Source organism: Neofelis nebulosa, chromosome 14 (genome assembly GCF_028018385.1).
Source record: "Neofelis nebulosa isolate mNeoNeb1 chromosome 14, mNeoNeb1.pri, whole genome shotgun sequence".
In the NCBI taxonomy this organism is placed as follows: domain Eukaryota; kingdom Metazoa; phylum Chordata; class Mammalia; order Carnivora; family Felidae; genus Neofelis; species Neofelis nebulosa.
The window spans coordinates 40,895,696-40,910,488 of NC_080795.1; the positions used below are offsets into that span (position 1 = coordinate 40,895,696).

Below are 14,793 nucleotides of genomic sequence, written 5' to 3' on the forward strand. Positions count from 1 at the left end.
AGAACTTTATTTTCTCACAGTTTCCGAAGGCTAAAGATCTGAGATCAAGATGTTATCAGGGTTGGTTGGTTCTAAGACTTCTCTCCTTTGTTTCCAGATGGCCATCTTCCCATGTCTTCACATGGCCAGTCCTCTGTACATGTCCGAGTCCAGATTTTCTCTTCTTAGAATGACACCATTCATATTAGATTAAGACCCACACTAATGGAAGCATTTCAACTTAACTACCTCTTTAACGAACCTAGTTCTAAATAATATTTCCCCTTTGACATACTGAGGATTTCACCATATGCGTTTTAGGGGGGGACACAATTCAGCCCATAACAAATAGTGTCCTACAAAAATTCATGTCCACCTGAAACCTCAAATGTGACCTTATTTGGAAATAGAGTCTTTGCAGATGTAATTAGTTAAGGATCTTGAGATGAAATCATCCTGAATTTAGAGTAGGCTAAATCCAGTGATTGCTGTTCTTATTAGAAGGAGAAGACACAAGACACACACAGAGGAGGTGGCCACGTGAAGGAGGAGGCAAAGACTAGAGTGATGCCTTAAGCAGTCAAGGAATGCCAGGAACCACCAGAAGCTAGAAGAGGCAAGAAAGAATTCTCTCATGGCTGGCACCTTGATTTTAGACTTCTAGCCTCCAGAACTGTGAGAGAATACATTTCTGTTGTTTGAAGGCACCAACTTTGTGGTCATTTGTTATGGCCCCCCTTGGACACTAATAGACAAGACAAATGGTGTAACGAAACAAGGCTGAGCCAACTGTGGCTTGCTTCTAAGCAACTTTATGCATTGGTTGCAGAGACTGACCCCACCCCAAAGATAACACAGGGCAAAGAACAGGCACACATCCCCCACCTTGGTGCAGTTTATAGCCCCATGTATTTTATGCTGGTGAGTGTTTTGGTCCAGGGAGTTCCAGAAGTCAGAGGCTATGACTCACTGCTCCCTCTAGTTCTGAGTGAGTTCTAATAGGTTCTGGATCATCTTGCCCTGTGAAACGAGAACTGTGGGTTTCTCAACATGCAGTAAAAGTTCCATCTTGGGGCTAAAATTTGAATACATCCCAGTTGTGGAGTTAAGTTTCACCCCTTCCCCAATCAATCTGCATCAACTGACTTACGTGGAAATTTAGGGATTTTTTTTTTTTTTTGACAGGAGAGGTAGAGAAGTATGCATGTTTTGTCTATAATGGAACCAGACACATGTAGATGTGTCTCATGGGCTGGGGAGGGGGCATTATGATCTACAAGGCATAGGCAAATATTTATCTAATATGGCAGTAGCTGCTATTTCTGAGTCCATTATAACCAAGTCACCTTTGTGGCATACATCTGCCCTTAAAAATATGTGTGTTGGAATGAAAGAGTATCTTACTAAATTCTGTGATCCTTTGTGGTCTGAGCAGCCCTGTCTTGGACCTTTCCTCTCAGCAAGTAAGTGTAACACAGAGGACACTGTTCTTCTCCCACCCCACAGGAAAATTCCAGCTGTCAGAGTCACCACGAGGACTATCAACATCAGTGACTGGGGAAATTCCAGCAGAGGATACTACTTAGTGGGAGCAGAGAATGTTTTGGGTGGGCCAGAAGTAAAAGGAGGGCCATGTCTCTGAGTGACAAAGGCCAGGAGCAGGTGGCAGCCTGAATTGATTCAGAGGTATATACAGCATCTCTTGGGACACTCAGAAATAGTTGAGGCCGGTGGGGCAGGGAGGTGGGCCTTTTACAAGAAACGAAATTTCCTGTATGAGCACATAGAACTTGGTAACGAGTGGGATTTCAGAATTAATATTGGCATTGCTAAAACTTGGGGACATGAGTCCTACGAGATTTTGGCTAATAAAAGACACTAAAGATACCAAATCTTTGTTTATGCTAAATATAGAGAACAGACTCAATCTGTGCTGATTTATAAGAATTCCTGGCCCATTACATCCACTGTTTGACACCTTGTGAAATATAGCTACAAAATAAATTCTCACCTTTAGAGAAGCAAATATCCCCTGGGCCCCTGAACAGTTTATTCTACCAACAATGAGTTCTTCACCAGTCTCAGAAAGCTAGTACTATCCTCTTCCCAAAGGTAGGCAGTTTTTAAAATTGTTCCCAATGACCTCTCCCATATTAATGCCCTGGTGTAACCCCCACCTCTTGAATGTGGGTTGGGCCTAGTGACTCACTTCTAATGAATGGAATATGGTAAAATGATGGATGTCACCTCAGGGATTAGATTATAAAAATACTGACTTTCATCTTGGTCACCATTTTTCGAGCTCTCACTGCCCCCCACACCCAAGCTTCCCCTCTGAATCAAAGGTACCCAACTGAGCTACACTCTGATTCCTGACTCACAGAAACTTTGATATAATAAACATTTGTTTGAAACTGTGAAGTTTGGGGGACATTTGTTATGTAGCAATAGACAACTAATATACTAAATGTTAGGCCCTAAACAAAGAAACTTGAGTGATCATCTGGAAAGTTCTTCAAAGATCCTCTGCCTTCACTTAGCATCACAGACCAGAAACTTGGGAGGTTTTCAAAAAGGGCGATGCCACAAGTATTTCTTGGCTATTGTAATACATTTCATTCTTACACAACTGTCACTGTTGGAAGATTCTTCCTTATAATTAACTAAAATCCTTCAAGCTGTCATTTAACCATTCCTACTGCAGCAAGAATTAGAATAAATGAAAAAAAGAGGACCCGAGCAGAACACGCAGACAATAGGTAATCTATATAGGACTCCTGACAGCAAGAAAAGAAAACAAAACAAAACAAAACTATGAGTATTGAGCAAATAAGCCACAGGAGCAGTACTCATCAAGCTGCCAGAACAGCACCCACTGTGCCAAAAATGTGTAGCAAGAAGAGTAGAGAGATCAAAAGAAAATGGTAAGAAGGTCCACAAGGTATAGGAGGGTCTGCTTACAAGGACAGCAAGGCCCTAGGAGTGGCAGTCTAATCTTGCACAAAACAACAGACAAAAACATTTCAAGACATGCCAGCCTGTGGCACAAAAACAGACACTCAGATCAATGGAACAGAATAGAGAACCGAGAAATGGACCCACAAACGTATGGCCAACTAATCTTTGACAAAGCAGGAAAGAATATCCAATGGGATAAAGATGGTCTCTTCAGCAAATGGTGCTGAGAAAACTGGAGAGTGACATGCAGAAAAATGAACCTGGACCACTATCTTACACCATACACAAAAATAAACTCAAAATGGATGAAAGACCTAAACGTAAGACAAGAAGTCATCCAAATCCTCAAGAAGAAAGCAAGCAAAAACCTCTCTGACCTCGGCTGCAGCAACTTCTTACTCAACATTTCTCCAGAGGCAGGGAAACAAAAGCAAAAATGAACTATTGGGACTTCATCAAAATAAAAACCTTCTGCACAGCAAAGGAAACAATCAGCAAAATCAAAAGGCAACTGATGGAATGGGAGAAGATATTTGCAAGCGACATATCGGATAAAGGGTTAGTATCCAAAATCTATACAGAACTTATCAAACTCAACACCCAAAAAACAAAGAATCTAGTGAAGAAACGGGCAAAAGACATGAATAGACACTTCTCCAAAGAAGACATCCAGATGGCCAACCGACACATGAAAAACTGCTCAACATCACTCATCATCAGGGAAATACAAATCAAAACCACCATGAGATACAACCTTACACCTGTCAGAATGGCTAACATTAACAACTCAGGCAACAACAATTTTATTTCAATAAATAAAATTTAAAGAAAGTATCTTTTAGGGAAATACAAATCAAAACCACAATGAGATACCACCTTACATCTGTCAGAATGGCTAACATTAACAACTCAGGCAACAACAGATTTTGGCAAGGATGCCGAGAAAGAGGATCTCTTTTGCACTGCTGGTAGGAATGCAAACTGGTGCAGTCACTCTGGAAAACAGTGGAGGTTCCTCAAAAAATTAAACATAGAACTACCCTATGACCCAGCAATTGCACTACTAGGTATTTATCCAAGGGATACAGGTGTGCTGTTTTGAAGGGACACAGGCACCCCAATGTTTATGGCAGCACTATCAACAATAACCAAAGTATGGAAAGAGCCCAAATGTCCATTGATGGATGAGTGGATAAAGAAGATGTGGTACATATATGCAATGGAGTATTACTCAGCAATCAAAAAGAATGAAATCTTGCCATTTGCAACTATGTGGATGAAACTAGAGGGTATTATGCTAAGTGAAATTAGTCAGTCAGAGAAAGATAAATATCATATGACTTCACTCATGTGAGGATTTTAAGACACAGAACAGATGAACATAAGGGAAGGGGAGCAAAAATAATATAAAAACAGGGAGGGGGAAAAAACATAAGAGACTCTTAAATATGGAGAACAAACTGAGGGTTACTGGATGGGTTGGGGGAGGGGGGGATGGGCTAAATGGGTAAGGGACATTAAGGAATCTACTCCTGAAATCATTGTTGCACTAGATGCCAACTAATTTGGATATAAATTAAAAAAATAAAATTAAAAAGAAAGGAAGAAAGAAAGGAAGAAAAAGAAAAGAAAAGAAAAGAAAAGAAAAGAAAAGAAAGAGAAAGAAAGAAAGAAAGAAAGAAAGAAAGAAAGAAAGAAAGAAAGAAAGAAAGAAAGAAAGAAAGAAAGAAATGCCAGCCTGTTCAACCAATGGGCTCATTACCATGGGGTAATAGACAAGCAGTGTGCCAAATCCAGGGAAGTCCTAAAACTCCCAGAAATCAGGGGTACCGGGTTGGCTCAGTCAGTTAAGCATCCAACTCTTGGTTTCAGCTCAGGTCATGATCTTGTGGTTTGTGAATTTGAGCTCCGCATTGGGTTCCATGCTGACAGCACAGAGCCTGCTTGGGATTCTCTCCCCCTCTTTCCCTGCCCCTCCCATGCATGTGCTCTTTCTCTTCCTCTCTAAAAATAAATAAAGCTAAAAAAAACCTCCCAGACATCATAATGTTCTCCTAGCAGTTGTCCTCTGTACAAAACCAAAGCTATCATTCAACACAGTGCAAATTGAGAAACAAAGCAAATTGAGAACGAAAGGACAAAAATAGGTAGGACTTGAGCTTCATCTACCATCTTCCTGAACAATTATTTGATTCCTAGAGAGGGAGACTCAAGGGTCAAAAGCCAACTTGCATTCGTAGTGCTTACTTATTGTAAGGTATCTGACATTGGATGTAAATGATCATTTAAATCATTTAGCAAGTTTGATGAGATTTTATCGGATTGTCAGAAGGGCAAATAAGAATTGATGGGACAACCTTGTACATGAGATAGCCTTATATATGTATACAGGATCCTGGCATCCATAAATGGTTATGATAATAGGGGTAGTTGGTAGTAGTAAATGGGTAGTAGTAGTAGTAGCAATATAGTGGTGGTCGTAGTCATAAAAGCTCCAGTTTCGGAGCACCACCCACATACGTTGAGCCAAAATACTGTACCTATGGCAGTCCAAAGTGTATTCAATCTCTGCGCTGTGTAGACATGGACAACCGATCCCCGACCAGGCTTACCTGCCCACCCACCACCTGGTAGAGAGGAGAAAGGGCTTACAGAGGTAATATATGGTGAAGAGTTACACAGCTTCGAACAGCTCTCTTTTCTTACCTATATCTTCATTCTCCTGGACCTCAAATACGGTCACCGCAGATGGACATGTAGGTGGATTATCATTAATGTCTTTCACTTTTACACGAATTTGCAGTGGGAAGGCAAGCGGTTTTCCCATCTCATCCTTTGCCACGGCATAAAAAACATACTACAACAGGAAGATCAGTGTTAAGACAGGACTCCTCCATCATCCCCTTTAAAAGGCAGAGGAAACAGCTTGGATTTACCCCTTTATTTTCAATTTACTTAGAGCTGGAAGACGAGAAAAAATGAAATGAGTTGGATCTGTGGGTGTGCTCTCATGTCTTTGAGAGAAATAATATACTGGGGTCCAGAACACGGTGTGGGGCTCTGGTTGTCGTTGTTGTTTTTATGTAAAATCGATTCTGCATTTAGTTGTCCGTAGGCACTGGACTCCGTCTTGCTATCTGTGAAACTCCTCCCAGACTTACTCACCGAATCCTTTTCTTCACGGTCCAAGGGCTGAGTCACATAAATACCTCCTTCCTGGTCAATTGAAAACGGTAAAGTTGACAGCTTCTCCTTTTCAACTAAGGAGTATTGTGCACCTGGCTCATTCCACTGCACCTACAGGGCCCAGAGTGAATTGCGAGAAAAGATATATCAGGACCAAGAGAACCGGAAAGGAATAAACAGTTTTCTGGTTTTCAATTTGAAATTTCTGACGATCTTGTTTTTATGTCTGTGTTTTCCTAGAACTACTTCATACTCAACCAAAATTAAGCCTTTTGTTTTCTTGTTTTACCAAGTTACATTGCTCAAAAAAAGCACACAGGGGTGTTTTTCTTCTCTAAAGCAGGTCTTTGTGAATCTTTAAAGAATTTGTGGGTTGCTCCTTTGGAGGTCTGACCATGGAGACTTCATATCCATGAAACATTAGTTCAAGAAACAAAATGTACTTTGCAGCTGGTACTATCTGAGAACAAATCCATGACATAGGACAAGTTTCTGAAACTCAACAATGGCGATGATAAAAGCAGTAGGAGACGCTCTAAACTCTTCTCCATGCCATTATTTAAGTAAGACAAATAGTACATAAATAAAGCACATTCATCCCCCTAAATATTTAGTCTTAGAGACTCCAAAGACAAGAATAACTGCCAACTCCTAGTGTTGTTCGTAAACAACTTGGCAAAAAATAAACTGAATGGTAAGATCAGTCAACTTGCTAGAGACACAGCCTGGCCTCTCTGACATTCTAATACTTATAATAACACCTGCAGAGGATCTGCCACATGCCAGACACAATTCTAAACACTCTTATGTACGATTTCATTAAATTTTCAAAGAGCCCCATGAGGTGGAGAGGTAGAGACTATTATATCCATTTTATAAGTGAGGAAACCAGGGCACAATGTCTATGGCTATGAGAAATTTCTCTATGGCTGTGAGAAATTTCCAGACTAAACTATTCTCTCAGACCAGCTTGGGAAGGGTATCAAGGAACCACCCTTGCCCCTTGTTAGCTGTTTAAACACCACCCTCCTGTCAAGCCAAAGACCATGTTCTTGGTTCTAAGAGAGCTCCCCTTGTGTCCTAAAAATTCAGTCTGACTTCTTTTCTCTTGAGCTGTTCCCTCTACTCTTCTTCCTGGGTCTCAAGACACCCAAAGCACTTTCCCCAGGCCTGGGTATTAGGTGCAGCACCTCGAATTTCTTTACATTGACAGCCCTGAGAACAAACAAACACGTGTGCTCTTTTTAGCATTTCTAAGTCCTTGTGGGGATAACCTACATAATAAATAAGACTTTAGTAAAGGCCCCAAGTCTGAAATTTGCATGGCTGTGAGTCCTGACACATTTTCTTAGCTGATAAAGCAGAATATCTCTTGCTTTCATTCTTTTTTTTCACCCCGAAGGTGAAGTTCATTAATTCAATATTTCAATAAATAAAAATACTTTTAAGATTGACAATAGGTATGATGGGATGGGCCATTCCAGGACCCCTAACAACATCATTCAGAAAAATATCTTAGGGGAACTACAGACTGAGACTCATAATATTAAAACCTTTTATCCATGTTCACAAATACTGTTGCTGAGTTACTCTTCACAACAACAAGAGAGGTATTATTATCCCCATTTTATTGAAGAGGAGCTGGGGCTCAGAGGAGTTAAATGGCTTATTCATGATCAGTCATTAAAATAATGGAGGAGGCATGTGGTTTTGGTTATCTGCTTCAAAATCTAGTGCTCTCTCACTAACCCACAGTTTTCACGTCAAGGAACCCCCTGATCTTACAGAAAATATCAGATCTGGGTGGACCTGAAGGTGGATTTCCAGGATCTAAGGTAGGAGGGGACCCAGGGTAAGAGCACCAACCACAGAAGTGGGAAGAGGGGGGACATTTGAATGAAGAGTAGAGGCACATATAGGAGATGGAGTCGCAGGAGGGTGGTCTCCAAGAGTACAGGTTGCCTACTTGACTCCTACTCTTAGCCAGTCCTGTGTCTGTCCCTCAGTCTCTGATGGGATGAGTCTATTGGATAGAGATTTTCTCACAAGAATAAGAAGCAGTCTTTCAAAAATATTTGCAACTCCTATTCAAATCATGTATATTAGTAGTATCTACTTGGAAGGGAAGGTGAGTACAATTCTTTTTTAAAGCTTGTGTATGTGTGTGTATGTGTGTGTATCTGAATCCAAGTTGGTAAAGTCCAGGGTTTACCCATGATAATAAACTAATAAACTCCAGAGACTCAGGGCCAGAGACTTTGTCTATTTAGTTTGTTTTATAATTATGCTATGTAAAAATGTACCCAATAAATATATCAGTGAAGACCATGACAAAGGGCCTCTACAAAGTGAGGCCATTTATCTCATTGTCTTGAGGGGTGCCTGGGTGGCTCAGTTGGTTGAGCATCCGACTTTGGCTCAAGTCATGATCTCGCAGTTTGTGGGTTCAAGCCCTGTGTCAGGCTCTGCGCTGACAGCTCAGAGCCTGGAGCCTGCTTCAGATTCTGTGTCCATGTCTGTGTCTGTGTCCCTTGCTTGCGCTCTCTCTCTCTCTCTCCCTCTCTCCCTCTCCCTCTCAAAAATAAATAAATAAACTAAAAAAAAAAGTTATCTTGTAGTCTGGAGACATTCCTTGGGCACTACCTGAGTGATTTTGATGGGGTGAGGATCAGTTGAGTTTTCTACAATCTCCACAGGCTCTGGTGCTTTCCAAATATTCTCCTTCACCATAATGTTCACAGATGTGCTGTCACTGAAGGAATGATCATTCTGGCCTCCCATGTCCTTCACTGAGACCACCAGTCTGTAGGAAGGATTCTTAATGGGATCCAATTCCCGAGATCCTATGAGAAGTAGGAGAGAGAGAAAAGGAAATGTCTCCAAGGGTAACACAGATCTACGACCCTCTTCCTGACTCAGTCTTATGAGGGCATCATTTGACTTACCTTCTAGGGTAAGGGAAATTGCCCCTGTTTTGTTGTTGATCTGAAAGTACATGACATCATTGACCTTGGGAAGCTGGATGATAATTTCATAAATAAGCTGACCATTGGGAGTAGTTGGGTCATCCAGGTCTGTAGCATTGACATACATGAAGGGTTTTCCTGTTTAACAAAACATATCCAGAGAAGAAAAATATGTTGATTGAAATCCAAACCAACCATAGCCACTTTTATCTTCTAAGAGGCAGAGATAGGATGGCAGAAGGTACCATAATTTATACCAGTGGGGAAATAAATCTTTACTCTGCTTCCTTCCCCTAGGATGGGGTTTCTTGAAATATGGTCCAGGGACTTGTAGGGGTCTTTGAGATTATTTTAGGTTTGATGGAGTCATGCACATGTAAAAGATCCAGTCAAGCACAAGATAATTTGATGGATTTTAGCATAAAGGAGTATCAAAAAAAAGGCTTTGGTATAGTTTCAGATTTCACATTGTCACCAGCCTTTAAGAAACCACCACTTGTTGAGTTCTGGTGTAGTATCAAAGAATATCCACAGTTATCTGAGGATGCTATTACAATACTCCTCCCTTCTCCAACTGCATATCTGTGTGGGGCCAGTTTTTCTTCATATGCTTCAACTAAAACAGCCCATAGCAACAGAATGGGTGCAGAAAAGGACACAAGAATCCAACTGCTTTCAGTTAATTAATCCAGTTATTAAAAAGATGTGAAAAGATTAAAACAAAGCTATTCTTAATAATTCCTTTTGTCCTTAAAAATAGTTATTTTCATTAAAATATGTTTATTATTACTTACAATGAATTAATTTTTTAAATTTCTAATATGGTAAATATTGATAATCAGTGATGTCCTAGAGCCAGCTCTTGAAAGCCAATGGTTGAATTTCCAGAAACTTTGTGAACCAATTATTAACACCACTGGTAGCTTAAAATAAGCCATGTTGGGAGTGTTTATACCACAGAAATTGGAAAATGTTACAAATCAGGGCTTCTCCCCTCAGAAAGATAGCTATTAAACATTTACCAGCACATCACTGGATATAATCCACATATTCAAAAGATTTTTGGAGTTGTTAATAATTTTTAAAAGAACACAGGAGCCCTGAGACCAAAAATGTTGGGAACCACTGATCTAGAAGACCCTATTGGTGAAGAGAGAAAGGGTAAGACTTAGAAGATTCTTGGGGTGCCTGGGTGGCTCAGTTGGTTAAGCGTCCAACTTTGGCTCAGGTCATGATCTCACAATTTGTGGGTTCAAGCCCCGCATCGGGCTCTGTGCTGACAGCTCAGAGCCTGGAGCCTGCTTCCAATTCTGTGTCTCCCTCTCTCTCTGCCCCTCCCCTGCTCATGCTCTGTCTCTCTCTGTCTCAAAAATAAATAAAACATTAAAAAAATTTTTTTAATTAAAAAAAAAGAAGATTCTTATTTAGCAGAATTCATAAGTGAGTCTTTGGTTATGGTCTCAGGGACAGAAAGTGAAATTGCTGCACATGATAAAGCGGAAGAAATGTTCTTCCTGAGGTACTAGAAGTGGCACTGAAGAAAGAGATACAAGATTAAGTAACATAGAGGGAAACTTGACATTGAGTTGGTGGAAATGGCCAAGAGTCTTTATGAAAACTCAGAAGTCTAATATTCACATTTGTTTTCTTCATATTCATATTATGATATAATGCTCCTTCATCTCCCCAAATCTTCAATAATGCCTTGATGAGGGGCTTTAATGTAAATGAAGTGTAGAAGCATAGTGAAGGGATGGACTGTAAGCAGGAGTTGCAAGTAAGAGAAGAAAAAGAACTGGGAGCCAACAGTGACCATAAGCGTGTAGATTTCTGGGACAATGTAAGAGACTGAGCTCACTTCCCTAGAGTATTCTTGAGTGTCTTAGAGCTCTAAGATATTCTTTTTTTATATAGTTTATTTATTTATTTATTTATTTATTTATTTATTTATTTATTTTGAGAGAGAGAGAGAGAGAGACAGAGAGCAAGTGGAGAAGGGGTAGACAGAAAGGGGCAGAGAGAGAGTCCCAAGCAGGCTCCTGCACTGCCAGTGCAGAACCCAACATGGGGCTTGAACCCACGAACCATGAACTCATGACCCGAGCCAAAACCAGGAGTCAGATGCTCAACCAACTGAGTCATCCAGGTGCTCCCAGCTCTAAGGTGTTCTAAAGCTCATTCTAGAATCATAGTTCTCAACTGGAGAGATTTTGTCCCCTGGGTGACATTTGGCAATGTCTGAAGGCATCTTTATTGTCACAGCTTGGGGAGAGGGGTTGCTAACAGCATCTGGTGAGTAGATGGCAGGGATGCTGCTAAACATTCTAACATGCACAGAACAGCCCCTGACAAAAAGAGAAGTATCAGGTCCAAGATGTCAGTAGTGCCAAAGCTGAGAAACCATGTCTTAGAGCAATGGAGATAATAAACTAACTCCTAGATGACTGTTGTGAAATTTAAATATGACAGGAAGTGTTCAATGAGTGATAGCCGCAGCTGTTAGCCATACAAATCTGCTCCTCCTGCCTGCTATTCTTCTACCTTTCCATAAATATCTTCAGACTCCTGCCTTTTACCTGGACGAGAATTCTGTCTTACTGAGCCTTCATAGTTTGGCTGGAGAAACGTGGGTCGATTGTCATTGATGTCCTTCACTTCTATGGTGATGGGAACTGGGCCCTCCACTGTGGCTCCATAAGCATCCAGGGTGGAGACCTGATGTAGAAAGGAAAAGGAAACCACCGTGATGAGTCTGAACTTCATATCACACACTCAAAAGTCAGTTGAAGGAAATTAGACGTCAAAGACCCAATAGCCTTGTGACTATAGGGGTGAAAGACACCCATAAAAGCCCTATATTGGGAAGTACTAAAACAGGGACCCTATCCGTTAAATCTGGCTAATCATGATTTTGTTCTTCCAGCAGTAGGGTATACTGGACACTGGACGTGCTTCCTTTCTAAATAGTTGGAGTCAGTTAGATAAGAACACTTTGACCCTTAAGGCTGTGGAAGTGCCATGTCCTCTTACAGAGCATTTTAGTGGTCAGCCTGCAAAGCCAATAGAAGTTACCAGACAGGAAGCTTTTGCTTGTTCTTTTTTTCCCTAAAATTAGCTCTCTGCCATTCCCATGTATTCAGCTACAAACCATGAAAAACTAAGGAGGACAAAGAGGGAGAAGTTATCTTCAGTCAGATCCTCTGACCACTGGTTACTTCTGCTTCTTGCAAGGCCCACAGGAGGTCTGTCCTTGCACTGATGCTGCCTTCTCTGTGGATCCAGAACCCACACAACAACCAAAGGAAGACACCAGCGAAATATCAGAGAAGGGTTGGCTTGGTTTTGATCCAGGTACTTAAGCATGGCCATGCTTGGGGAAGCAATGCTTTCTGAGGGCCTTGGCAATTTAAATTGGGTTACTCTGGTTAAAAAGCCTGAAGAAAAGGGTTCCTTTGCCATACCCAAAGGGGAATCCTTTTGTAGTTGGTAAAAAAATTGACAAATGAGGTTTGCAAAGCATGACATTAATGTCAAGAGAGCCGTAACCAGATTCTGTGAAAGAGATGCAGGTGCCAATGATTCTTCTAAGATAAAAGATGTTCAGAGAGGTTGGAGTTAGATTCCTGTGTCTGGTTTCAATTCACCTGGAGTTTGTGAACAGCTCTTGTTTCTCTATCCAGGGCTTTGTTATGATACAAAAGTCCATCCGGTTGTATCTGAAATATGCCATCTGTCTCTCCAGTTAGTTTGAAAGTCACAGCAGGAGGACTGGCCTTAAACTGGGGAAGAAAGCAAAAATCAGATTAGGTTGTAAGGAAAAAACAATGTTGCAGAATTTGTAGAAAAGGTGACGTTTTCATTTGTACAACCACTAAATAAGATCTGAGCTTTTAACGTGGTGCATTCTAAAAGTTCGCTCTGGGGGCGCCTGGGTGGCGCAGTCGGTTAAGCGTCCGACTTCAGCCAGGTCACGATCTCGCGGTCCGTGAGTTCGAGCCCCGCGTCCGGCTCTGGGCTGATGGCTCGGAGCCTGGAGCCTGTTTCCGATTCTGTGTCTCCCTCTCTCTCTGCCCCTCCCCCGTTCATGCTCTGTCTCTCTCTGTCCCAAAAATAAATAAAAAACGTTGAAAAAAAAAAATTTAAAAAAAATAAATAAATAAATAAAAGTTCGCTCTGGGTGGCTCAGTTGGTTAGGCATCAAACTTGGGATCAGGTCATGATCTTGTGGTTCATGGGTTTGAGCCCCGTGTTAGGTTCTGCACTGACAGCTCAGAGCCTAGAGCCTGCTTCCAATTCCGTGTCTCCCTCACTCTCTGTGCCTTCCTGGCTTACACTCTGTTTCTCTCTCTCTCTCTCTCTCTCTCTCTCTCTCTCAAAAATAAATAAACATTTAAATAAATAAATAAATAAATAAATATCCACCTGAATATTAACTATTTATCTTTTAAAATACATTTCCTCAAGAAACAATGTATAATATAATTTAACACATTGATAAAAGTAAATTGATGCTTTAAATTGTGGCTGTAGTTAGATGAGATTTTTCTGAGAATATCTGAAAACTATAACATTGCCAGCTTCTTTTTTTTTTTTAAGTTTATTCATTTATTTTGAGAGGGAGAGAGAGCACAAGTGGGTAGGGGGCAGAGAGAGGGAGAGAGAGAAAATCCCAAGCAGACTTTTCACCACCAGTGCAGAGCCTGACACAGGGCTCGAACCCACAAACTGTGAGATCATGACCTGAGCCAAAGTCAGACACTTAACCAACTGAGCCACCCAGGTGCCCTAACATTATTGGCTTCTAAATGGGTGATGGGCATTGAGGAGAGCACGTGTTGGGATGAGCACTGGGTGTTGTATGTAAGCGATGAACCACGGGAATCTACCCCCAAAACCAAGAGCATACTGCACACACTGTATGTTAGCCAATTTGGCGATAAATTATACTAAAAAAAGAAAAGAAACATTAAAAGGGATAACGTGATTTCTAAGATTAAAAAAAAGATGTCATTTGGTTCTTCTAAACATTATGACAAAGGTTAAGAGACATTTTAATGTTAAGAAAGCAATTTAAGGGGCGCCTGGGTGGCGCAGTCGGTTAAGTGTCCGACTTCAGCCAGGTCACGATCTCGCGGTCTGTGAGTTTGAGCCCCGCGTCAGGCTCTGGGCTGATGGCTCAGAGCCTGGAGCCTGTTTCCGATTCTGTGTCTCCCTCTCTCTCTGCCCCTCCCCCGTTCATGCTCTGTCTCTCTCTGTCCCAAAAATAAATAAAAAACGTTGAAAAAAAAAATTTAATGTTAAGAAAGCAATTTAAAAGTGGCTTCAACTTGATAAAATTCTATATGACAATCTTAATTGATTTTTCAGAAGTGAAGAAAATATCAGTAATTATTCATGGAATAGTTATAGCACTTTTAAGACCACAAGAATAGAAATTTCATGGGATCCCTGGGTTGCTCAGTCAGTTAGGAGTCCAACTTTGGTTCAGGTCATGATCTTATGATTCATGGGTTTGAGCCCCACATCAGACTGTGCTGGCAGCTCAGAGCCTGGAGCCTGCTTCCGATTCTGTGTCTCCCTCTCTCTCTGCCCCTCCCATGCTCAGCGCATGCTCTCTCTCTGTCTCAAAAATAAATAAACATTAAAAAAATAAATAAATAAATTTTTTTAAAAGAATTAAATTTTAAAAAATTGAAAATTCACG

At 41.0% G+C, this 14,793-nt stretch overlaps 1 protein-coding gene across 5 annotated transcripts in view; it reads right to left on the reverse strand.

Moving 5' to 3' along the window:
• The window catches only part of CDH17 (cadherin 17), a 73,666-nt gene that overhangs the window by 26,436 nt on the left and 32,437 nt on the right, over nt 1–14,793 (reverse strand). For all 5 annotated transcript variants that reach the window (XM_058698579.1, XM_058698578.1, XM_058698575.1 and 2 more), the window contains exons 4-9: nt 12,734–12,868; nt 11,666–11,804; nt 9,069–9,227; nt 8,767–8,966; nt 6,103–6,234; nt 5,644–5,794 (exon numbers count right to left, since the gene is read on the reverse strand). In XM_058698579.1, the coding sequence (XP_058554562.1) occupies nt 5,644–5,794; nt 6,103–6,234; nt 8,767–8,966; nt 9,069–9,227; nt 11,666–11,804; nt 12,734–12,868 (916 nt within the window). The remainder of the gene's footprint in view (nt 1–5,643; nt 5,795–6,102; nt 6,235–8,766; nt 8,967–9,068; nt 9,228–11,665; nt 11,805–12,733; nt 12,869–14,793) is intronic.